This window comes from Mesoplodon bidens (assembly GCF_964165515.1).
Source record: "Mesoplodon bidens genome assembly, chromosome: 1".
Lineage (NCBI taxonomy): Eukaryota > Metazoa > Chordata > Mammalia > Artiodactyla > Ziphiidae > Mesoplodon > Mesoplodon bidens.
The window spans coordinates 155858110-155885115 of record NC_138176.1 but is presented as its reverse complement, the minus strand read 5'-3'; the positions used below and the strand labels follow the sequence as shown (position 1 = coordinate 155885115).

The following is a 27006-nucleotide window of genomic DNA, read 5'->3' as shown; positions in this document are numbered from 1 at the left end:
ATGTCCCTGAGGTTTTCTTTTTTTAAAATGTTGCCCTTACTCATTTATTTTTTTTTTGGCCCAGTGTAGAGATAGTCAGAATTCATATCGTTTATACTTTAGAGTACCATTCACCTTTGTGGGCCAGGCTCTGTTCTGTTTCTATTGCAGGGGCAGAGGAGCACAGGGGAGGGTGGAGAGGGAACACTGGATGCATGTGTCATTCTCTAGTTCTTTTTCCCTTTTCATGTGACTCTCTCCTTAGGAGTGTTCACAAGTCTGTAGCAAACTCTCCCACCTACGACTTCTCTCCCAGTTTTTGTTCACTTCTCTCCTCCATCCCACTTTTTCTGGCAGGTCTACTTATGCTCTGGATTTTCTTTCAAGAGAGCCTCCACCACTTTCTTACCCATAGGAGATAGAATCCTGATGCCTTTCAAGCCCGACACCCAGGTTTGATTTGATCTTCAGAACAAAGCTATCATCTCTACCCAAACTTCTAATTTGGGAATCCCTTTTCATATTTCCTCCTTTTCAAATTAATTAACAAAATAACCCTAACTCTTTGCAAATTATGTATGGCCTGCTACATTATGTGTAAAATGCCATTAAGGATGTCAGGATTTCTTTTATTTTTCAGCTACTTTAGTAATTTCTTTCACATTTAACAGTAACTTCTCTGTCCACTCTTTTGTGTGTGTCATTTCTTTTACTGTCCTTCATATTTCCAAGGTAGGAGAAACACTTGAGTCTAGGTCTGATAGCACCTAGAACATTCCTGTGGAATTAAAGAGGAATTTAGAGACTTTCTGTATTATTGATTTTTAAAAATTTTATTTATTTATTTTTGGCTGCACATGGGCTTTCTCTAGTGCGCTGAGCAGGGGCTACTCTTCCTTGTGGTGTGCGGGCTTCTCATCACAGTGGGTTCTCATTGCAGAGCACAGGCTCTAGGCACGCAGGTTTCAGTAGTTATGGCATGTGGGCTCAGTAGTTGTGGCATGTGGGCTCTAGAGCTCGGGCTCCGTAGTTGTGGTGCATGGGCTTGGTTGCTCCACAGAATGTGGAATCTTCCTGGACCAGAGCTTGAACCCGTGTCCTCTGCATTTTCAGGCAGATTCTTAACGACTGTGCCACCAGGGAAGTCCTGTATTATTGATTTTTAAGGAGTTAAAGATTTGAAGAAAAATATTTCAGTGTTTTAAGCATTAAACATTGATTTCAGTTGGGATCTTCCAGCTATACAACATGTTCTTCTCACAAAATTCAATTTATCATTTATAGGAAAGCAGTTAAAAACATGCCTCTACATTTGTCTAGACATCTCTTGCCTCTTCCTGAGATCAAGGAAGTAGTGTAGGGGGTCCGTTTTCTAGCTTACTTTGCTCTCTGACTACTTCTATACAAGAAATCAAGTTGGTATTACACTGGTCAAATAATTTGGATAAATATTGTCAAGTTATTATATACGCATACATCTCTATACATATACATGTATCTTCATCTATCTAATCTATAATGTAGTTTTCTTTTTAATAGAAAAGGGAAAATGTATCAACTTTAAACTGTTCTTAGTATAAACCGAAGGATTTCTGGTATTCTTTGGAGAAAGATGAAAATCAATCTTCCCCCAATTTAAGAGGGAATGCTAATTTGTTTTATAGTCAATACATGGGTTGCCATCTAACTTTCAAATCATCTATGCTATTTGTTTAACAAAGAGCTAACTTAACTTATGAGATGTTCAAAAATCCATCTGCTTTCACTGATTATCATCCAAATTCTCAGTGAATTTACATTTTCCAAAATAAAAGGAAAGCAAACTTACCAGGGTTGGATCTTTAAAAATATATATATAACTGGAAATATTTCATACTCAGAAAAATACTATAATTGTACATTTGCATGATCATTGATAGCTTTGTTTTTCATCAGATTTTATTGCCAACAGTCTAGGAGAGATTTATTAACCCCTAAAATGTTAACATATTTTTATTTCTAAATGTATGCGGCCTAGTACAAATCAAGTGGCCATAATCAGTATGCATTTCTTGTAGAATGGAAACATAAGTGACATTTTGAAATATTTTAATTGCGTGTTCAGAAGTGCTAGTGGATATGCCAAAGTGAGAATAAGATCCTGAAACTAATTAATGTGGCTTCATTTATCAAGAGCACTAGAGCTGTTATAAATACTAATAATAACATTGTAACAGTGTATTTCCGTTTGTCTGTTGACACTCTGTGCTGTCAGAGTGCCCCACGCCATTGAGTCGAAGAAAGTCTTTGTGTAGATTTAACAAAAAGCATTCCACATTGTTTTATAGTAAATTCATGAGACTGCCTACACTTCTAAGGCTTCTTACACTAATAAGTAGTGATCTTACACTAGTACCTATGGTACTGAGATTGATGGACTTGAAAGAAACAATTGTGTTCATTGCTTACAGAGCTGGAGCAATAAAGGAATCAGTAAAACACATTCTACATTCAAATACGTTAATTTTTAAAAATATATAAAATACAAAAATTATCACGTGACTTCTGTGCTTGAGGTAAAGGTGAGCTGAGGGGAGGTATCAACATGCAAGGGTTAGTTTTAATATTAGAGTCTTGCTTCATAAATAGCGACTACACTGAAACAGAAAAGTCTTCAAAATGGCCTTCCTGGATAAAGGCCAGCCTTCATTTCTCATCTTTAAATATCTGGGAATCTTTGCCAGGGGAATGTTTGTCTACCACTGCAGTTGTGAGTACGTATGGAAAGAGCACTAGATTAGGAATTCTAGATTTGGTCTTGAATCTTTCATTCCTTGGAAAACTTTTTTTTCATCCACCTTTATTTCTCAGGTCTTCAGTTTCTTCATATACAAACATAAGGGAGTTGAATTCACAAACGTTATAGGTCTTTTCAGCTAGCTCTAAAAGTCTGTGATTTTGGGCTCATTAATAAAGGATGATAGGTGTCCCAAAGAAAGAATGCAGTGACAGCAAAATTTACTAGTTAGAATTATATCCAAGAGAAAATTGCCTGCTAATGTGTAATTCTAAAAATTATTTGTGGGTTCTTATCAGTCACATCTAAAGGCAACCAGTTTACTTCTTTCTATGGCAATGAAATTTCCAAGTTAAGTACAGAGATCTCCACGGACAATAAAATAATCCAAGTAAAATGTGGCAAAGGCATATTAAATCCAAATAAAACTCTCATATTAGAAAAAGAAAGAAAGCCAGCCATGAGGAAGGCAAATATGTGTGAAGAGAAATTCCCCTCAAATTTGAACTACATTTATCATCTGGGACAAAGGCTAGAGTAGTAGCACTATTAAAAGAAAGTAAGGACACATTCCTGCATTGTTTTATATGTTCTCTTGCTGAAAAGCTTCATTTGTCTTTGTTTTGAGCCCCAAGTACAGCCAAGTATTTTTTTAATTTATGTTTGGATTCCTCTTCACGAAGCTTTATAAACCATCACCCTCATTATTTCAACAAATATTATGCTATGCTAGTTTGGTTATACAGCAGGCATTCAAGTTTAGTTATTTTAACAAGTAAAATGGAAAGAACATGGGATAGGAAAGAGGAATGCTTTGGGTTTTAGCAGTAACCATGCAATCAACTTACAAGCTTTGTGACCTTGGACAATTTATTTAGTCTCTCTGCTATGGGTATTTTTAATCTTTCTTAAAAACAAGGAAAATTTAATCCACATTTAGACTTTTTTTTAAGTTGTAATTTTCTTCCTATTAATTTCTATTGAGTTATAGATATCTAGGTTTAAGTTTCTTTTGGCCTGCAGTTGATTTCTCCTTGTCTTCTAAATGACAGCTACTGATTACATTAATATTCAGATCTCTGTCCTGTCTTCCCAAAAGGTCACTTTTTGTCTTTTTAAAAAATTAAGCTCTTGTATTCCTGAGAAGAGAATTATTATATCCCATGAAAATAGATTGTAGATAGAAGGGCTTTTCTTAAAGCACACAAACAAACAAAACACTGTCTCTTTAGATTATCAAATGATTCACTGTTATATAGGTATTATAACAAATCTGCAAAGCAAAACCCATGAGAAATACATACACAATCCCTATTTCACTTGACCCCTGCCCAAAAAAATAATGACTATAAAATCATTATGAAGAAATGGTTGAACAATGACAAAGGTGATCTTTACACAACTCAACTTTTCTTACTTAAAATTTAAAAGTATTCTAATATATTCAGAATGCACTTGAAAATATCTTTGTCTTTGGGCATAATATTCTACAGTCCATTGTGGTAGGTCACACATGAAAATTATAGTATCATAGGTTATAGATTAGAGAGAGTGACTTCTTTATAATTTTATGATTTTTTCTTTTTCTTTATGATTTTATGATGGAGAAGCTAATCAATGTTATTCTTATACCATACTCCAAAGTCTTCCACTTTTCCAACTCACAGGGAAAAGCAAACAAAAAACAAGAGCAACAAAACAAAATTTTATTCAAGGATAAGAATTCTTTAATTAATAAATGAATGTACTACTCATCATTTTGCCTGCTTACCTTAACCTGAATATCATGTAATTAACTTATAAATCACTTGAAAGTTAGAAGTTAGATGAAGGTAATAAATTGTATCTATTTTGTCCCAAATGTCCACTTGAAAATCCTTTATTTTTCTGATTTACCTATTCCTGATATGTCTTTTCTGTAAGGGCACCTGGCTAATACCTTAAAAGTTTCTAAGTATGGCTGTCAGATTAGCTCCATGAACCCCATTTAGTAGTTGGTGGGTACTATTTATAGTACCTCTGGGAAATTTTGTCACTAGTATTTCTCAAATTATGTCACATAGTTTAAAATCATGAGAATGACTCATAAAAATAGCATTTTCTTTCTTTTCCAGATATGCATATAAGATTAAAAGATAAATAGTCTGAATACATTTAATTCTTTTATATTTGAGAAATATCTGGAAGTATGGTAGTACCATAGGTACATGTTTTAGTTTAAATATTAGCTGGAATATGAAGCAACAAAATAAAATATCAATGCAGGATTATAGACTAACCTAGGAAATAATTCTCATAATAGGCAGTTTAGGAGTATGTGCCAGGGAGGAAGGAACATAATGCCCCAGGTACATCAGGGGATATTATTGTCCAGGGAGGGCATTGTATTGCAAATGGTGGGCATTCACTTGGTCACTGTCAGGATGAGACTGAGCTAGAGCAGAAATGTAAATTATTCTAAAGCCAGATTTGGTGCTTTGAAAACATGTTATTCCCTGAGAAGCACATAAATGTGGTTGCATGAAAATATCCATTCATAAAAATTGTGTGTTTCCCCCAGTTTAGCCATATGAATCACCATATGAGAAAGGGATATTAAAACATTAATCATTGTGGTAAGCAGATGGAAACTTCATGATAATAACAGGTGATAGAAAAGGAATGCATTTTTTGGAAATCACCTTATTTTGGCATGTTTATGCCCACAGGTGTATCAAAGCCACTACATTTTCCTACATGGTAAAATATTGATATTAATTAGATTCAGACTATTGAAATATGTTTAGAGAGATGATAGATAGATAGATACATAGATAGATAGATAGATAGAATTATCACCTACATACTGAGTTATAAATAGTTGTAAACACTATAATATGAATGAAATTTAAACAGAATTCTCAGAATATGAGAAACCCAACATTTTCCATATGCACTGTCATATTCCATTCTTTTTCTAATATTCATATTTCATTAGCATTTAGTACACAGGCCTTGGGATTTTTTAAAAAGAAATATAAATATATTCAATTTTGGTATTTGTGAACTATTTATCATTTAATTTACCATCAAGGCCTACTTAATTTTGTTTAAGACACTAAATTAATTTAAATCCCACCTCTTTTACTTTTGATATGCAAATATTTTACTTTGATGTGTAGCAATACAAATTGAAGATTGCAACATGAACCGCTAATGCTAATTTGATTACTTCTGTATTAGTGTTGAGTGCTACAAAAATAGCAAGAGATTGTTTAAAAAATGAAACTGGGAATGGAAGAACTCTTTCTCTGCAGGCCCTCTGCATTGATGGTAGTATTAATGCATGTACATTAATGCTTGATGATTCTCATAGAACCATGAATGCAATTTTAAAGGCAAATAATTTAGGATTTTTAGAAAACCTGACAGCTTGATTTTTTAAAAATTTGAGTTCATCAAAAAGTCCTCACTGTACTTTTTAATAACTCAGAGAGTTTGAGTCTATTTAAAATATTTATTGGAGATGATTTAGACCATGATTTATTTTTAGCAATAAAGCTGTTTATCAAATATAGTGAAGACAAGGTGCCTGAATTGTGAATTCAGTACTTTTTGGATGTAAGTGAATCGGGCTTTTTAAAAAAGAATGAGCCTTTTAAAAAGATCTATTTAATTGATCTATTTGATAAAGTTGAGGAGATCTCTAATGACCTGTAACTAAAAGGATGATATAAATATCTGCTGCAACCCAAGCTAAGACAAATATACCTGTTGAAAAATATAACTGTGGAAAAACGATTTTTCCCTCTTTTTAAATAGTACTTGAAATGGTGTCTCACCACGTTGAAAAAGAAATATATATATATAATATATTATATATATATATAATATATATATAATATATACATATATATATTATATATATATTGTATATATATATAATATATATATTATATATATAGTATATATATATAATATATATATTATATATATTATATATATATATATAATATATATATATATATATACATGATCTATAAGATCTTCCAGTGGTGGGGCTGCAGTAATATCTGCCACCTGTAGTATGCCTGCAGCGTGCATGTTGCTTGTCTGTTAATCAATGAAATGTCTGTGTATGTCTGTCTGTAATTTGCGTTATGCCTGAAAGTCTCTATGCTCGTTAACCTTTTACAGGTGCCGCGCCATTCCAAGGAAATGCAGGTACTAAAAGAATGGGCAGTACTTATAAAGACACAGCACACTTTGAGCTTCACCCTCTCCTCCTGCCTACCTTCAGGCAATGTTTTGGAGTTAGATATTTGTGACCAAGCTAAGGAAGTACAACAGAGAGTTAGCTAATGATTGAATGAGGGCCATGTATATTTCCCACATATTACCCATCATCTGACTAAAGAAAAATAAAATATTTAGTATAAAAAAGAGATGGAGAGAGATTGAGTGAGATGGATGAATCATTACTTTATCAAATTATCAAAAGTTTTTCCTCAAGATGTGTCTAGAAAAATGTTTTAGGACGTATGCACATATTATTGGTTTTCTTAAAAGATTCTCAATAGTGTATGTGGTATGTGAAAATATAATACAGAGATTAACTATGTTAGGATATTGATGAATAGAGATTAATAGGCTGATGGATCATAAAATTAATTACATTAAGGTTAAATACTGAACACTGGTTGGTTGATTCTCTTTAAAATTATAATAGAATTTTTATGTAATGTAGTCTTTAAATAAGATCAAGCATTCACCTATTCCACACTTGTGGAAGTTCACAATTTATTTACTTAGGGAGGGGAAAAGTATACAGTAATAGCCTCAAAAAAGTGGGGCAATGTTTACATATATTATATATATGGTATAGACGTTTTTTCAACATTATAATAACTTTGATAGTAGAGAATTCTCTTCCAGAATGCTATGGCTTTGCCATAGATATTCTTAATCTCTATGTGGGAAAGAAAAAGATTCTGACTCTTTCTAATCAGTGCCTCCAAAAAATCAATTTTCGTTTTTCAAGTTAGTCACAAATTTCTTTTTTGAAATTTATTTTACAAATGTGTTCTTTTATATACGATGCAAAGTTTTAAAATAATTTAAGTCAATCTACCATGGGTAAAGCCTTATTAAATAGGTATTAAATAGACTTGAGCAAACCACTTATAAAATCCAACAGCCTTATTAAAGGTGGCGAATGCTATTGTGATTATGAAAATCATTAATGCTATTAAAAATTATGATGCCACTGATACTAGGTTTTATCACTGAAACTATTTTCAAGGGCTAAAAATGGGGCAAAACATAACATGAGCCCACTTCTTAATGGGTTCACAATCTAAATTACCATCTTGCTCAACCTCCCATTTTGAAAATGCTAACTCTTTTATGTCACTTATGGAAATTGTTAAGCATAATAGCCCCATCTCCTTGTTTTCATGATGAGTGTAAACAACTATCTAAAATTCTTCACATAAATAATGAAGAAAATCAGCGTTGGCTATAGTAAAGATGGAAGTCATCCTATTTTCCTCACTTTAAAAAAGAGGTTTTACAGATGTAAACGTTCATTGCTTTGTTCATCTCTTACACTATTTCTTTCAGTTCAGATGCCATGCTTTTAAAAAAACTGTCTGTTTTAGAATGCTTCCTCTTCCTGGTAGAACTCAAGTCACCAATGAAATCTTGTGTCTTAAATTATATCTCCTGAAATATACCATTGGCTCATGTTAAAAGAAAACTGAGCCCTACTCCTCACCCTCAAGTCTTAACATCAGTTCTTATTTTGCCAGTCTTCACTTTCATTTAAGCAGACAGCTTGTCCACTGGATCCTGTTAAAGATAATGTGAAAATCACAAGTTTATCTTATTCACAGTGCAGGGTTGTGAAAGGGGGAAAGAGGACAGAGCCTATACAAGGGGAAAGAATTAGGGTAGAACATCCTTGATAAAAGCATTGCTTAGTTAATCCTTAGTTCCATTTAGATCAGTGCTAATGTGACAGGAATTTTTAAAAATTTTATTCAATCTTAATTTAAATTTCAGTAGCCACATTTGGCTAGTGGTTACTATACTGCATGGTGCAGATTTAGATACTCATATTCTCATTTAATTTTAAAAGACAAAGATTAAATGTTTTCAATTTAGCCTTTGAAATAGACCCCAAAGAATAAAAACGGTCATCATTCTTTTGAAGATTCATTGTTCCTTTTGTTAATTTCAGATGACTAATCTTGGCTTCTGTGTTTTTAATCTCCTTCATTCAATATAATTAAAATGTATCTTGCAAATTAGTATTACACACATATATACATATGCATGTGCATGTGTATATAATTAATATATATGCATATATAATTAATATATGTATACAGGTATATTATATATATAATTTTATTAGTGGAAATTCAATAAATACATATAAAAATTTTATGGATCTTAGCCATGGAGCTAGCCTTAACACTTCTGTGGTGTGATGGTTAAGGTCATGGCTTTGGAGTCAAATAGACGAGGGATCAAATTCTAGTTCTGTGGCAAGCTAAGTGACCTTGGAAAAATAACTAAGCTTCTTAAGTCCTCATTTCCTTCAGTGGGAAGAGATAATAATGCTTCATACATTGTAGAATTGTGGTGAAGATTAAATGAGCTAGTACTACAAAGCATTGTGCGTCTCTCATAGTGTTTGTTCAGTAAATGTCAACATGTCAGACAGTCTCATTCTTAATGCTGTGTAAGGGGTCATATGAGTACAGCATATCCTCAGAAGGAACATGTTTTTTCTTTCATGTGGCTAACAATGGATAATTCCCAAGCCAACTGAATATAAACAGTGCCAATGAGTTTTAGTACTTTCTCCTCCACTGGCCACACAGGGTATAGGGTAGTCTTACAGAGTGCCTCAGTATAACAACAGTCTTATACAGTTTGGAGAAATGATACAATTTTCAAGTATTTAAAAAATTGTCCCAAGGAAGGAGGAAATAAATTTAATTCAGTGAGGCTTCTTCTTGAGCTTCTAGCTTTTGCTTTTAATAGTAACACTGTGCAGGGATGTACCTATTAGCTTTCAGAAGGGGCCAATTCCTTTATTACAGCCAAACTTAGGGAATGGTCCTTGTCATTTGAGAGACCTTCAACCTGTGATCTTATAAATGACATCAGCTGAAAGAAAAGGAGCTGACATTACCAACTGGGATGGAAAAAAATAACTAACAGTAAAATACATAAAGTAAGTTCTTCATTCTTGGTCCCTCAACTACCATCATTAATATCAATGTGCAATGAGGGTATTTGTCCCACTCTTTTTTGACAAACAATCCCCAGACATCCAACTGCCACTCAGAACTTCCTAAGATGTTCATTTCCTAAGATGTTCACTTCAGCAGCAGGTAGAGATGGAGGAGATGAGATGTGTGCCAGCCTATGTTTCTTCTGACTCTAGTTTCTGCATTTTCCATTAGGTGATCCTCCATGGATGGATACTGTGCTTGACAATTTTTTGAAGTAAATCAAAGAAGCAGGGTGTTCATATACTTTGAAATTGGGTTATGGTGTTTTCCCCTTCCAAAGTGAGTCATGGTGCCCTTGGGTCTAATGCACCTAGACTGAATTAAAATATAGAGAGAAGGGACCATCAGAGTGGCAAGTTACTATGGAAACTGATAATGATGATGAATAACATCATTCATAAAGTGTAAGACTTTGTTAATTGTAGGGAAAGCCTGTTCCTAACATAAATATTAGACAATTGGAAAAAAAAATAGCATGCCCATATTTGAGCATCAGCTATACATTGTTAAGTTTTGTTACAGCCTTAAAAGAAAAGCAAATTAAAGCCAGGGCAAGGAAGGGAAACATTTTTATATTTTTTACAGGAAATAAAATATTTTAAGAGTTTTGAGTAACACCATCAGTTTAAGGTTTTTGCCAAATAGAGATGATCTTTTTTTAAAAAAGCCTAAAGTTGGAAGATTTAGTTCATTGTAAATTAAATAAAAGATTGGGATAAAATTAAAGCAAAGGAAAAAACAGCTGCAATGCCCACCAAATATTTAGTAGAGGGTGCTTCTGTATGGGTATATGTTCACAGTTTATAACATTCCCTAAATGTATAAGTCTGGAAACTAGAAAAGGAAGAAAAAAGGCTAGATTGGTAGCTATTTGGTTAGAATGCATACATACGCAGTGAAAAAAACTGTATTGCCCAGTTGAGGTTTTCAAATATCAATAGAGTTATTTAAAATGCTGGTAGAAGTGTTAGCTCTATTTAGAAGAACAAGTATAATGGGGAAAAACTCTACTACCTGCTTAGGTTGAAATGAAAACCCTCAGGATTATTGATTTTCATAATCTACAATTGCTTATTTTTCTGTAAAATTTCTAATTAAAGTGTCTATTTAAATCTCATTAAGAATAAACTATGCAGTTTATATAGATTATCCCAAACTATAAGCAATTAAGAACCTGTAGAATTTAACTGGCCCTGGGAAAAGAAGGTCTAAAATACCTGTGCTTTCACCTGCAATATTCTGGCTACCTCAGCTTCCTCTCTCTGAGCAGACACCATGACCCATGACAGCTTTGTGGCAGCTGTGCTGTGATATGAATAAGCAGCTATTCAGAGTAGATGTAAAGAAGCAAACTCATTTTACTGTAGTTTCTTTTGCACTAGAAAAATTTGATTCCTCGCTTTTAAGAGTAAAAGTAAACTAAGTAAAAAGAAATTGAAATTGGAAAAAAAACCTAAATGCATGACAGATATGTAAATATCATACATTTCTACTTAGTTATTTGAAAAGAATTCATATGTTGAGATGGTCCTGTTAGCATTTAGGTTTTTGTGTTTGTTTGGACACTTTGTGCAGTGTCTTGATCAAGTCAAAGAATGCACCCTTTGAAACATGTAAAGAAATCACTCTTTTATTAAAAACAGATACATATTAATATAATTTTTTAATCATATAGTCAAAACCATCACCAAAATTAACTTCAGAATACTTATATATAGAGAGATTTAATATACAGATTTATATTGCCCAATACAGCAGCTATTAGCCAGTTGTGACAACTGAGCCATTATTATGTGGTCAGTCCAAATTGAGATGTGCTATAAGTATAACATACCCATCAGATTTAGAAGACTTAGTAATAATAAAAAGAATGTAAAATATCTCAATAATTTCATATTGGTTACATATAGATATGATAATATCTTGGAAATTTGGGGTTGAATAAAACACATTATTAGAATTAATGTGTTTAATGTCACTTGTTTCTTTTTGTTTTTTAACTGTAGCTACAAGTATATTTTAAATTATGTCCATGGCTCTTATGTGTGATTTGAATTATATATTTCTATTGGCATTGATGTGGACAGTGTTTATCTCTAAACACAAAAGAGAAGTTCTGTAATTTAAAGAGAAACAATGAGGCAAGTGTATGTATGTGTTTGTTTATTTCTTATTGCTTCTTTAATTTTACCACAAATTTAGTGGCTTAACACAAATTTATCTTAACAGTTTTAGAGGTCAGAAGTCTGAAGTGGATCTCACTGGGCTAAAATCAAAGTATCAAGAAGGCCGCATTCTTTTTGGGGGCTGTAGGGTAGAATCCTTTTTCTTGCCTTTTCTAGCTTCTAGAGGCTACCATCCCACATTCTTTTGCTAGTGACCCAGTTCTTCCATCCTCAAAGCAACACAGGGCAAATATTTCTAAGGCTGTCATCCCTCCAGTTTCCTCTCTGCCCCCTCCTTCTTTTATTTATAAGGACCCTATGATTAGGTCCATCTGAATAATCCAGGATAATCTCCCCATCTAAAGGTCAAGTGGTCTGCCACTTTAAACCTCCCCTTGCCATTAACCTAAATAATCAGTTTCCTGGGATTCGCATGTGGACATCTTTGGTCAACCATTCTTCTGCCTACAACAATGTGTATACATATACTTAAATTTAATCTGATAGATAAATATATAAAATCTTTCCTCTTTCTTTCCTCCCTCTCCCTCCCTTCCTTCCTGCCTTCCTTCTTTTTTCTTTCTTTCTCCTCACCATTTCATACCCCCCAAAAAAGTGTTTTTCTTCAGACTTTTCCCTTTGTTTTCCTTTTGTACTACTTCTTAATATTTTAGGTCTCATAAGAGCTTCAGATAGTCTCATCTCACCCGAATACTCATAGCTAAAGGCCAGGACATGACACAGAAAAGCTACGTTGTTCATTTTGGTGTTTCTAATTAGGGAGAAATACCTCAGAATTTGGAATTGTTTGCTATGTTCCTCAGGTAGAGTAATAACTGACACAGCAGCCATATCAGAAGGAAAGGAATGAGGATTCCAGTGGGAGAGCACATTTTTCAGCATGGATAGAAAGTGTAGAACTTTCATGAAAAAGAAAAGACTTTGAAACAAAGCCAAATAAAGGAAAGAGGCAAAGAACTTCTGTGCCTCTCTAAGAGGCTTTGTTAGTTTAGCACACCTGCTCAGACCTTTTGAGATTATCTTGGGACATGGTTCTGTGAGTTGAAAAGTGGGTTCCTCAAGAAATTGTACAAACGCAGCAGCGACTTGGTAACATCTCTTCACCTAGTCAAATAACTGGAAAAATTCAATCTTATTTTAAAAGTATAGTTGATTAGAGACAGTTTCACCATTGCTTGAATTATATTGAGGGATAAAAAAGCTTACTTATAAGATAACTGATAAGAATAGTCCTTAGGAGTCCGAATTTGGCCGCTCCATTTTTACACAAAATGATTCAAAGACTTTTCCAAAGGTAATGATCCATGGTTTTAAGTGAAACCCATCTTTTTAAGATATTATACTCCCTATTGCAATATTTAAATTGCTTTCTTCCTTTCAGTAATAAAAAGGATTTAACTAGACGTAGAAAACTGTTCATTTACCCTATCAATTTGACAAAGATAAATTGGCTACACATGCCACAGAGGTATAACAATAAAATCAGTGAACTCTAAACATGGTGATTTAAACACATACTGGGTATTTTCTTTCTTCTTTTTACTTTTCTTTCTTTTTTTTTTTCTTTTTTATTCATACCAGAGCAATTAAATTCAACTTTACTTCTGAAAGCTTTACATTATTTCCATTTAGGTAATTTTTATGGGAAAATGTACCAGCTAAAGATAAATATAATAAAATTAAGTGCTTGAGGAAGACAAAGTAAATTTATTTTATAATAATTCTGTAATTTATAACATTGTCTTTTTATTTTATAACTAGTTATTTTTTAATTATATAAGTAATATTAGTAATAAGTTGTGATATGGAAAGAAAGGATTTTTGCTGTACATTTAGTCCATAATAACTTCAGTCTTGGTTTGGATGAAACTTTTGCTAGATTTTAAAATGCATTTAGTATAGGAGGTATATTTTAATTGATTTAGAGTTTGGACTGTGTCTATATTTAGAAAATATAATTGTGTAGGTTAGTAAATATCAAATATTCATGATCAGGTAAAATCTTTAAAAATGAGGGTGAAGACAGGACAAATCCTGAGGCATTTATTAAGATAAAGTCTGTGTATATTTAAAGACAGTGACTTAAATTACACAAAAATAACTGACTATTGATTTAGACATTTGTATCTCAAAGACACGTGCCTACACAAGTTGTTTTTCTAAAATCATGAAGATAATGTTGACCTCTTTCCTCAGTACAGCTCTGCATTAACATACATGTTGGAGATGATAATATATGCTGAGTGATATATTTGTAATCAAGACATTTTTAAAGAATACTTAATAAAAGAAAGTCAGCAGGCCAAACAAGTTTTCTGTTTCCTCCCCTAATTTTTACTGGGAGATGGGAGACAAAAAAATCATAATAAAATACCTGCAGATAGAGTTAGGCACACAGAAAGAAACTCCAAAGTGTCCAAAAGTGATAATTAAATATGATATAATGAACAATTCAACTGAGCTAGTACTAAGCACAATAGGAAAGCACCATAGGGAATTATGAACTTTGCCAGGGGGAGCAGGTACATATTTCATACACAAGAAATATGACCTTTGAAATAGACTTTGAAAGTTAAATAGGAGTTAGATTGAGATTAAGGTGAGCACTTTATGCAAGGGAAACATCCTGTACAAACGGAGAGCATGGTAAACTGTAAGGTGAAGGTGTTTATCTTGCTTTCTGGTCAGTGGCATACCATTGGAGAGATTCAAGAAACATTAATTTGTTGGATAATTTTATTAGGTTTGTGTTTTTACTTGTTAAAATTGTCCAGGATAGACAGGATTGGGGATGAGAAAGGTGATGGTTGATGTTGTTGTTGTTTTTTGTGGTTGTCTGGCCAAGATATGAGGAGAGCATGCTGCAATAGCTGTGGATAAGGAGTGAAAGGATGCACTAGATTAGTGCTCTCAAAATGTGGTCCTCAGATCAGATGCATTGACATCACCTGGCAACTTGCCAAAAATGCCAATTGTCTGGGACTCCATCCAACACCTATTGAATCAAAACCTCTGATCCGGGGTCCAGCAACCTTTTTTTTAGTTTAATGGAGGTATAATCAATATACCAAAAATTGCACATGTTTAATGTATACATCTTGTTAAATTTGGACACATATATCATCACCACTACCAAGGCAGTAAACATATTTATTACCTCCAGCTACCTGTGTTTTAACAAGTTCTCCAGAGAATCTGAAGCACACTAATAGTTGAAGACAACTGCCCTAAAGATATATTTCTAGAGTGAAATAGAATTAGACTTGGAGATAAGGAAGATGGAGAAATCAGGAACAGGTAAAATTTATAATGTAGGCAACTAAGTAGAGAGTGATATCATTAAATGAGATAGGATAAGTGAGAGGAGAGTTAGGCTAGTCCAACAAGGTACTTTTGAAAATATTTGTCAAGGAAGCTGTCATTACAAAAAAAGTACAGGTCTCTGTTCAAATGTCAGGAATTGGTTTTGATTAGACCAATCTTTGGTCTTCACTGAACCAGAGAATCTGTTATTAATTTGTCTGTAGTTTTCTTTATGGAGGGGAAGTCTGGATAGAGGCTGAAACACCATTAGAATGTGTGGTATAGAGGAAAACGCTTTGGACTTGGGGGTTAGAGAGCCTGAACTATGGCTATGACCTAGAACATCTATAACACTACCTGGCTTTGAACACTAGTTCTGTTACCTATGGAAATTCACTTAACTTCTCAGAACTCTAGGCTTTTGTTTGTTTGTTTGTATTTTTCCCACCAGGAAATATTACCTATATTTCATAATCACTGTGAAAAAATAATGTGTGAAAAACATAACAGCATAAATGATAGATTCCTTTCTTCCTTCTCAGCTGCTTGTTGATTACATACCATTTCCTTTGCAATACGCAAAAATCTGACTGAGAATTAGTGAATTGGGAGGATGAAGATGGAAGAGAGAAAAAAATACTTCTCAGGATATTCTTTAACTTGCAGAAGACCAAATAGTTATCTGGAAATTTATTTGAATAGTACATCCCTAATATAGCCTCACATAGTTTCCTAGAGAAAATTCTTGAGCAATACATCTGAAAATACTTTCTAAGGCATTGCAGAAAAAAGGGCTAAGTTTCCTTCAGAGAGACATGGGACCAAAAGATATATTACATTTTAAATATAAAATAGCAACGTATTGTAATGTTTTGCTATCAGCTACACAAATTAATGCAGATGATGCTAATTAAAAGCAAATTTAGAGAGTGATTATGTTCTTTCACCATTGTTAGGGAGAATTGATTCTTCTATAGATCTAATATGCTAAAGTAAGAAGTTAATGATATATTGATGTATTTTAAAGAGCCTAATTTAGGTTATAATTCTGAGGAAAACATTTGTGTTAATACTGAATATTAAATGACAAACGTTTTCTCTTGGAAGAGAAATGGCACCATTTGTGTAACCCTAGAGCAAGGCACATGTTGATGTTTCAAATAAATTATTGTGTATGGCTGTATAATCTCAATTTTAGTCTTATAAAACTTATAATACAAGAATTCTATTGCACATGTGCTCATTTATATGGCAGTATACAGCTGTGTGTGGCATAATAACTTTATTGAACAAAATTATGTGCTGTAGAACTTGCTGCAAAAATTTCATGGTCCCATCTGGACTAGCTTTGCAATTGAGAAGGCTGAAGTGGGCAAAGATTTTTACAGAATTACAGAAAACAGCAGTAGCTTTCTGCTGTCAATTTTAGCATTTAGAAAATAATGTCAGTAGGTGTTCAAGCTAGAAGGGTGTCTTTTTCAGACTCAAAGGGGTTTTCAATTTGGAACAAAGGCACTCTCACTGAAGGCCCTTATATAAAGATAGACATCTGGTTCATATCTGAATGTATTGGCCTTCATTTACTATGTTCCTAAAATCTTATGTCTTAAACACAACAAACCAGTTGATTATTATATTTCGCTAACATAGGCAGTTAAAATAGCTATGATCCTAGAAAATTATTTTCTGAGAGATTAAACTTGGCTAACATTACATAAAACTTAGTTATGCTATGTGTTTTCTATGGGGAAAAGAGGAAAAGGTTAAAATAAGTATGAGGTAGATTAAATGGCAGGACACAGCATTCGTTGCTTTTACTAATAGCTTCCATCTTTCTTTGCCTCCCCTTCTCCTTGCCTCTCTTCCTTCCTTCCTCCCAAACAAAACTTGAGACAAAAATAAAAAATAAAAAGAAAAGAGAAAAAGAAAAGAAAAGAAAAAGAAACAGTGCAAGGCCCATCTATATAAAATCTAGTAAAACTGAGTTTAGAACAAGAAAATAGTATAGTCCAAAAAGGTAGTTCTTCTTATATCTAGTAAAATGGTAACAAAATGGAGGTGCTATTATCATTGTCTTCACTGCTAACTAATCTTTACACTATGATGGTATATTTTATGTATTTTGGGACCTATGTATGCACCACTTTTATAAAGATGGGGCAACTTCAGGAAATACATTAACTAGATGGTGAAACTAGAACTGTGAGTGGTAGTAGTATGGACAAAAAGTATGTTGATGATAAAAATGTGTGTCTAATAATTACTTAAACCCAACACAAGTTATTATTTTCAAAGATTATAGAAATAAGTAGGCTGGTTATTTTAGTATATGTGCTGCCGAAGCGAGCACAGTAGGCTGGTTATTAAATCACCTGTAACAAAAGCCTGCGGGTAAAAACAAAAGTCCATGAAATGTTACACAGCCTGACTCCTACGTCCTCATTTAAAAATATTAAACTAGGGCTTCCCTGGTGGTGCAGTGGTTGAGAATCTGCCTGCCAATGCAGGGGACACGGGTTCGAGCCCTGGTCTGGGAAGATCCCACGTGCCGCAGAGCAACTAGGCCCGTGAGCCACAACTGAGCCTGCGCGTCTGGAGCTTGTGCTCTGCAGCAAGAGAGGCCGCGATAGTGAGAGGTCCGTGCACCGCGATGAAGAGTGGTCCCCGCTTGCCACAACTAGGAGAAGCCCAACACAGCAAAAAAAATTAATTAATTAATTAATAAACTCCTACCCCCAACATCTTTTAAAAAAAAAATATTAAACTAGTCAAAACCAGGTGATATATTTTGTTTCTAAAAACAAAAATAATAAACAAATATTGCATATTTCTATGTGTGAGTTTGAAATTTTCTTTAGAATATACTTTTGAATTAGTGTAAATATTAGTTTGTTTCATAATACATTAAATATATGCTTATACATAAATAATGAATAAGATTAACAGACCATATTTTTATATGTGTGTACATATATTATTTTTAATCAATGTACAAATACACTCATATGAGGAGTGCTTTCACTGAATCAAACCTCAAATTTTGTTAATAATGTGATTGTATTTATGTATATAGTTACATACATGATGTGTTTGATGATCATCATATATATGATCATAATATATATATATTAAGGATGCTGAGCCAATATGATACAACATAGCTTCTTCTAATATGTTGAGCAAGCTGCTTTCCTTTTATAAACAATCACAGCAAACAATCTCTCCTCCACCCCTACAAATTCTGTTCATCTAGCTATTTTCACCTAACAGAGAATCACCAGCATGCTTATAAAAGCATGTACTTGAAAAATATTAACTGAACAATAGAGAATCTTTATTTAACCTATAGGGGCAAATGAACAGGCATGATTTGAGTCAAGATTTAACTCTAGGGGCATATTAGTCTCTCAAGGGAATAAAATGATAAGCATTCAGGCACCATGTGCATTTTACCCCAGTACATGTTCACACAGTTCCAAATCAGACTATTGCTCTTTGAAGCAACATGCACTGTTTCATACTGTTAGTAGCCCAACAGTTTCACTGCACCATTGAAAGTGGACCGATATTTAATGTAGACTGTTTTGTTTAAAGTAAATTGACATAAATAAACTTGCTGGAGTTTTAGGCTCTACTTAGATGGGTCTTGAGAATAGAAGCCAGGATCTTTGCAGTGATGCTAATAAAATTAGTTTCTGATCCATGATTTGAACAGGAATACAGATATAATCCAAGAAAACTAAAAAATACACTAGAAGCCAATAACATATGTCACTAAAGTAGAATGTTTCTTTAAATAAAACTGCTTTACTGATTAATGCAGACTTTCCTGCAATTTTGGCATGAAATAATTATTCTTTGAGGTATTTTCAGCTCAACTTAATAGCAAAATCAAGGGGGAGAATGCTGCTTGTGTCTGTTATATTGATTCTATCTATAGTTATAGCCCCAGATATTTGTAATATCTGAAGCTCTGTTCCATTTATAATCATAATTCTCCTGCTGAGAGCATGGCTTGTGCTATTGCCAGCCTGTGCCTCTCTCCTTGAGGTCAGAAGAAAGGTAATTTATATATTTTAATTAGTCTAAACTTTAGCTCTGAGTCGATGACTTTATCTTAAATCATAACACTTCTGTAGATAAATGCATCCCTTTAAGAAAAATTGCTGTTTTCACGTTATCCATTCACATGCAGCTTTTTAAAAAGGCACAGTTGGTTTGGAAAAAAATAAATCATGCTTGTTTAAAATTTCTTTTAAAATAGTTACCAAGTGTTTACGTACTTTAAGCCTCTTGATCACCTCCTAAGCTCCCTGCCAGAAGAACACTTTCATTTAAACGTGTTTATTTTAGTTTCTTTCTTTTTTGTAGACTTTCCAGCTGAAAGATTTTACATAAAGGACAATGAATATGTACAAGTGAATCTTAAGTAGTAGTAGTGTCTTACCCACCAAGAATTTTTTTCTGTCAGAGCTTCTACACTGTAAACATTTCACCACAAAAAATACGCTAAAATTTTTTTTCTTTAGAAATTGCAACTGTCTGCTTTTGGTTCTAACCTTCCTTTTCTCCTTGCTCATGAACTGTATTAAACATGTTCTTCATGTTAAGTAACATTAAATGAAATAGGTTTTCTTTCCTTTTGCACAGATCTAGCACCAGCCTATTGGGTTGTATAGGCAAAATAAAGCCATTTTCCTCAAACTCGTCTGAATCCCAGAAGGGTGAATACAAATCCTGCTAAAGGTTTTGAAGGAGATGAGCTTCTTTTTTGGCCTTAGAGATTTACTTCACAGCTATTAGGACCACATTTCCCGTTACCTAGTGGTTGGGGAAAACCTTTCCCATTTATAAAATACTGGCACATTGGAGAGACACATTTAATTTCATTCCATATGTAATTGATAGTTATAACCTATATGCTGCATTATACTAAGTTATGTAGGGGAGAGAGAGAGACAGAGAGAGAGATAAGTAAATATGGGGCAGAGACCTGGCCTTAAAAATGATTGCAGGAAGAATACATACATGCATGCTATAACAAATTCCCAATGCAAAGCAGAATATCCTTTATTTACTAAACTATGAAATATAGGCAATACTAAAATAAGGAGTGAGAATGCTGCATAAGAATAATAAAAGTATTGATAATATCCAATATTTATTGAACATTTACTATATACCAAGCACTGTGTGACATACTTTCTCTTATCTCAATATTTTCAGTAATCTTGTCAGAACTATATCATTCTCATTTTTAAGATGAAAAAACAGAGTGATTAATTAATTTGCTAACACAGTTAAATAGCTGGAACAACACTGAAAACCAGATATCTGCTTTCAGAGCACATAGGATGACAATGTAAGGAGGGGTCAAAGTGAAACGCAAAAAAGCAAAACAAAACAAACATCCCCAAAATCTTCATTGGTGACTTCACTGTATGAAACAGTATTTCTGTGAAAATTGGGCAAGTCAAATTTCCAAGTTTAACTTTTCCTTTCAAAAGTGTGAGATTAATCACATTTGGCTTACAGCTTGTAGGGTTTCTTGAATTTCAAATGGTTTATCTTGTAAAAGAACTTGGTAAAATTGCTCTGCAGGTGCTAATTTTTTTATCTGTTATTGAAGTTTCCTTTTCCTTTTTTTTTTTTTTTTAATGAGGAACTAAGTGTTGCTTAAAGTATTTTTAACAGGAAGTTTGGGGAAGCTGGGAGCCACACTCCTTTGCATTTATTTGCTGTGAGCCTCTCCCCAGTCACAGAGTTTAACACTGAAAGAGATATGGAAAGATGGAAATACACACGAATGGAGGTGCCAGGGGCAGAGCCACTTCTGCTAAGAAGTAGATAGCTGTTTGCCCCTGTGAGGAAGCTTCCTTCCCTATTGAATCACCAGCCTTTCTTCACAAAGGGATCAACTTTGAAAGGGAAAAAACAAGTTCAAAATAGGTTCCATATATGAAAAAAGATAAATTACGGGAACAATGACTTACAAGGACTTTCTCCCTAGTAACATATTCTGTTAGGTTATCAGCATAATATGATTTCAAAGATATAAGATTTTCCTCACTGTATTGTTAACATAATTTTGTTGAAAATCAGATGAAGGACTCTAACCATTTTACAATTGTTAGACTCCAACTTCCTGTGTTTCAGTCCAGGTTCATTTACTAGCAGTGTGACCTTGGTCAAGTTCTTGTTGAGCTTCATTCTTCATCTGCAAAAATGGGGATGTTAATCATACCTATCTCATATAGTTGTCATGTGTACTAAATGAGATAATATATGTAAAATATTTAGATCAGTATCTGGCACAAACAAAGGGCTTAATAAATGCTGGCTATTATTATTAGGGGCTAGCCATGTTTTTAGAGTCATTAAATTAAATATCATCATTAGTTAGAAAAGGATCAATTGTACATTTCAGGATTAAAATTAATACACTAATAGACTCCTATAAAGTTTAAAAGTAACAGATTTCACTTCCATGTATTCATATATTTCTTTCCCATTTTCAGAAAGGATTTGAGGCTATTAACAAAAGTTTTTAAAGGAAAAATTCAACAGAACTGAAAATGATTAACCTAATTTTAGAAAGACAAAACCAAAATCTATGAAGAAAGTAGGAATTTATAGAAGACCATGGTTAAAGGGAGCTATTGCAATTGAACCAATATTAACTGAGGCTCCAAAGGGAGACGTGTAATTTAGGCACAGTCTTAGATTAATATTTTGTTAATTCAGATTAAATCCAAATAGATGTAAAAAATGTTTCAGTTACATTCATGTACAATGTGAATCTAACTCAACCTTGTATAATTGTTAGAAAATGTCCTATTACATATAGCTATCTTAAGAGCCTACTATTGTTTGTAGATTTTTAAAAGAGAAATATATAATCAATAGGCCCTACTAATCATCTAGAGGAAAGCTACCAGGAAATTAGCTAAGGAAATATGAAATGCCAGCTTAGAGGTGGGGTACTGGTATAGCATAGAGTTACAGCAAAGAAAATAGAGTCTGACTTCTTGGACCAAATCTCTCACCTACATTACAAGCTGAATAACTTGGAAAACTACTTAATCCCTCTGTGTCTCATTTTCCCATCTGTAAGATGGAGATAATAATTGTAACACTCTCACAGGTTTTTGTGGAGAATACATTTGCTGGTGCTTATAAAGTAGACCGCCTGACACTTAGTTCAAATACAATACAATCAGTATGTGATGTTAGTTAACAACATGGAATGGCTAATTGTTGTTTTGGAGAATTCTCCTAATTCCTCTCTTCCTTCATTTACCTCCTGAAAATCTGGCACAGAAGCAGGCTTGTCAGTTGTCTGTATTGCAAAGATGATCACAGTATAAAATAATACATTATGAAATTTTAGTATAAAATATAAGAACTTAAATTTAGTTTTAATTTTCATACTTTCTTAAAAATGCTATTCAGTATTTTCATATGTTCTGATGCAGTTTCTAGAGGGTACAGTTTTATGTCCTTTTTGCTGTTATCATTTTGTTTCTTTTTTAAAAATATTTGGGCACTCTCTGGGGTAATTGTCTAAAGAGTTTTTCAACTTTAGGGGAGAAAAGAACGAGAATATATGCTAATGGAAATTACTTAGAGAAACCTGAGTAAATCTAGTAATTGTGTGCCATCTGTGGTAAGGAAATTAAATAGTGCACTTAACATGATTCAATAATTAAATATGTATTTATTAAATCGTTTGTAATAGCTTTAGTATATGACCTCAGGTCTCAAAGGCAACCACATAGTGATTACCCTTGAAGCTTCACTGAAAAGTGAGTTACACAATCAGCTTTGTTTTCTTTTACTGCCTGAGCATGAATTACCTTGAAAACTCATTGTGAAAGAAACTTTTCTGTTATTCACAACTCTTACACATGATTTCATCACTGCAGTACAACATGGGGTGGGAGTTGTGGTGGGAGGGAGGGCAGAATGTCAAGGAAAGTTGACAATAAACAGAAACAGTCAGAAAATTACCTGTGGGAGATGGCAGATGATCAGAAATATTGAGACAGAAGGTCGGCACTCTGTACAGCAGCTGGAGAGGAGAAAAGGTGCATTAGTCAAATGAATTATGAAAAGAATGAAATCAAATTCCAGAGAAGTGTTAACATTTTCTTCATATTATTAGGTTTTTTCAGACTTTGAGATATATTCTTTAGTTGCACCTCTCCTTTTTTGCCAATGTACTTAGGGAAAAAAATTGAATTTTAGCATTTGGAAAAGAATTCAGAATTTAAGGGGTCAACTTAGGAAATGACATGTTTCATAAACATAGACTGATTTTAACTTGATGAGCTTGAATGATTTACTTTTAAAAGTCAAATTTCACAGATCATGTCCAAATTTGTTTTATAAATCCATTTGCTTTATAAATCCACTCAGGATGCATTTTCTTACTTGGTAAGCTAGATTTCCTGGGCAATATGGTGAAAATAAAAGTACTACAAAATTTTTAAATGCATTTTAGTGTTCCTCTTCCTGATTTTCTCTAGCTAATTTACAGGGTTTCCTGTTAAGGAATAACCGCTGTAAAATATGCTTTGAAGCTCCAATTTAACCTCTTTATCCTATTTCCTGAAACAAATGGACATTTTATGATTCTAACTCCTACTCCCACAGATTGCAATACTATTTTGTCCACCTTTCTCTTTATTTTCTACAGTTCAGTGAGGTTTGTATTAAGGGAAATCCTTTCAAAAAGTAGTTTTGAGGAAAAAGTTTCCCTTAAGCTAACACAGTTCTTATTTCTTCTATTTCCAACTTCAACACTTCTTTCCACTGCATTCTCAAATTTGCAGTTAGGTAATTTTAGATAAGTCCCTTGCCCGTTACCTACCACTGCCACACTTTACATTCCATCAAATAATGTACCAAATAAATCATTTTGCACCTATGACACGGTTCAATCTGGGTTCTTTAATAATCAAAATAAAGAGATATTTTGGAAAATCAGTGACATATAAGTGAGAGGCATTGAAAACAAATCCAATTTTCTATAACATTCGTTCTGTGTAATTAACATAGAAAATAATATTAACATTGAAATATTGTATAATGTCTAATATCTTGTAGATTTAAAGTAGCAGATTAGCTTTACCCAAGTAATCAATTGTCAAACATCACTTTAGCAGGATAACAATTCTTTTAGTCCATTTGTTCCACCTGCTTCCACGTTTTGGTGTTGGAAAACCTCTCTCCAATTAGTGGAAACAGTGAAGCAGCTGTTTGCAATGTCAGTAGAGAAATATTTTTGTTGAAAGCAGCTAACTGATTTATATGAAAATTGAAGGTGTGCACACACATACATACACACATTGTATATTTTTTGTTAGTAAAAGAAACTTCACAATTTCTGCACAAAATCTGCCAGGAGTCACAGCTGAAACCACCATCATGTGGTAGAAAGTCCTGGCAACTTCTAACTGAGCAAATTGCAATTACTAAATTGGGTATATTCTGAGAATTAGAGATTTGTCATTAATTTTCAATTAATTGTATTGTTATCAGAAAGTATTTTCATAAGTCTACATATATTCACCATCTCTATCCCCGGTCTATATAGCAATTATGTACTGGGATATTTTCAGAAAATTAATTTTGGACTGATTCCACTGATAACTAACCATAAAGATTTTCTCTATGTCGAAACAAACTCCATCTTTGGTTTTGCCTGAAGTATATTGCTGTAGATGATAAAGACGTAACTGAATAGTTGATATTCATTGACTGCTGAGGGTAAAGATGAATTTTTTAGTAAAGTTCCAGAGAGCAATTCTTAGGAGGTAAGATTTCTTTTTTTTTATTGATATAGGGCCAAAGGTGAATGTTTTGGGGAGCTTAGATAAAACTAGTTTTGCCGCTGTTGAATTATATGCTAGAAAGGAGGGTGGAATTGTGTTCCCTACTGGACCATAAGACTCCAACAGTTTCTTTTGCCTGCAAAATTCAAAAATGCCTCGTGGTATAAACCTCAGACTTAGAATATTGTCCTCCTCATTGTACTGAGAAAAATGCATTGAGAGCAAAAGCAATCCACATTCACATTTATAAAGCTGAGAGGGTTTTGAAATTCATGCCTGGATGAGCATCATATAAGCATTTTTCTGTCTTCTCAAACCAACCTTTCTACTGCTGGGCTGTATTAAAAATTAGAAACTTAAGGGAAATGAAAGTTTTAAATGTAAAGAACATACTTGTGCAAACCCTCTTTTGTCTAGGCCTAATGGAATTTTTAATTTATTTGCTTGTTTTGTGCTTTTTGTAAACCTTTACCTTTTTCTATTTTTTAATGTTAAAATAGGTAATTTTAAGCAACATTTTACTTAATGATAACAGCAGGCCCAAATAAATTAGAAAATGTCAGGTTAGATGAAGAACATTAATAAGAATCAACTTTAGCTTGATCTGATTATCTCTACTGTTTGACACTATGAGTTAGAAATCAAAATTACATTTTTAGAAGTACTCTAACTCAGAGCTTGTGCTTTTATATTAAAAATATATTTGTATTTTGCCTAGTGTAAAAGCAATATTCTTAAGCATGCTGAAAGAACATTTGGCCATATAATAACTTTTCTAGTTTTCAACTCCTGTCACATGCTTTAAATAGATGTAATAGTTTCAAGAAAAAAAAAAAAAAGACATCTAGACGAATGTTTAATCAGCCCTGCACATACAGGAAGTAATAAGGAAAACTGTGGCAAAAGGAATTTGAGCCTTATTTTTCTTATCTGTATTTAAATAAGTAAAAAGATTAGGATGATAATTCCAACCTTCAGAGCAGTTTGGAAACACACATATTATATGGACATGATAGATAATAAATGCCAATCTCCTTCTCTTCTGATAAATATGTTGAAATATATTTTTTCTCATCTAAATAGATGACTTCTTACTTCTCTGGATCTACACAGAAGATCAAGCCCATTATCATTTTGTGGGTTCTTATATCTCTCTTTTAATCATTGTGGTCAAAATAAGTCAAGGCAAATAGGAGACAATAGGTTCCACTGACAAGGGCTACCATATGGTCACAGTTTTGGAGCAGATGTAGAATGTATTGATAGATTATTCATCAAAGAAATCAAATAGGAAGATGAAAATGCACTAAGCCATTTTATAAGAAGATATTAAAGAACTGTGCTGCTATAAGAAAGTGTATCAAATTGCTTTTTTATTCATTATGTCAAATGTCTATTGAAATATGTACCCTTCCTTAAAAAGGCTTATTATACCAGTGTATTTTGGAATTATTTGTTTCTATAGCTAATCTATTATAAGCAGCCTGTGTTACACCTAGTGCAATTTTAGATGAAAAAAAAAAGGAAAAAGAAAAAGAAGAATACACAACAAGACAAAAGAAGAGAAATAAAGAGTAGAGGGGAGGGGAGGAGTTGAGATGATTGACTGATAGGAAAAGAAGGGAAAGGAAAGGAAAATA

At 33.2% G+C, this 27006-nt stretch overlaps 1 protein-coding gene across 7 annotated transcripts in view; it reads left to right on the top strand.

Moving 5' to 3' along the window:
• PCDH7 (protocadherin 7) overlaps nucleotides 1-27006 on the top strand; it is a 423965-nt gene that overhangs the window by 265275 nt on the left and 131684 nt on the right. The window contains exon 3 of one of the 7 annotated variants that reach the window (XM_081246611.1): nucleotides 6932-6958. The exons of the other annotated variants lie outside the window; for them this stretch is intronic. Coding sequence (XP_081102737.1) covers nucleotides 6932-6958 — 27 coding nt within the window. The remainder of the gene's footprint in view (nucleotides 1-6931; nucleotides 6959-27006) is intronic. 7 annotated transcript variants of the gene reach the window in all.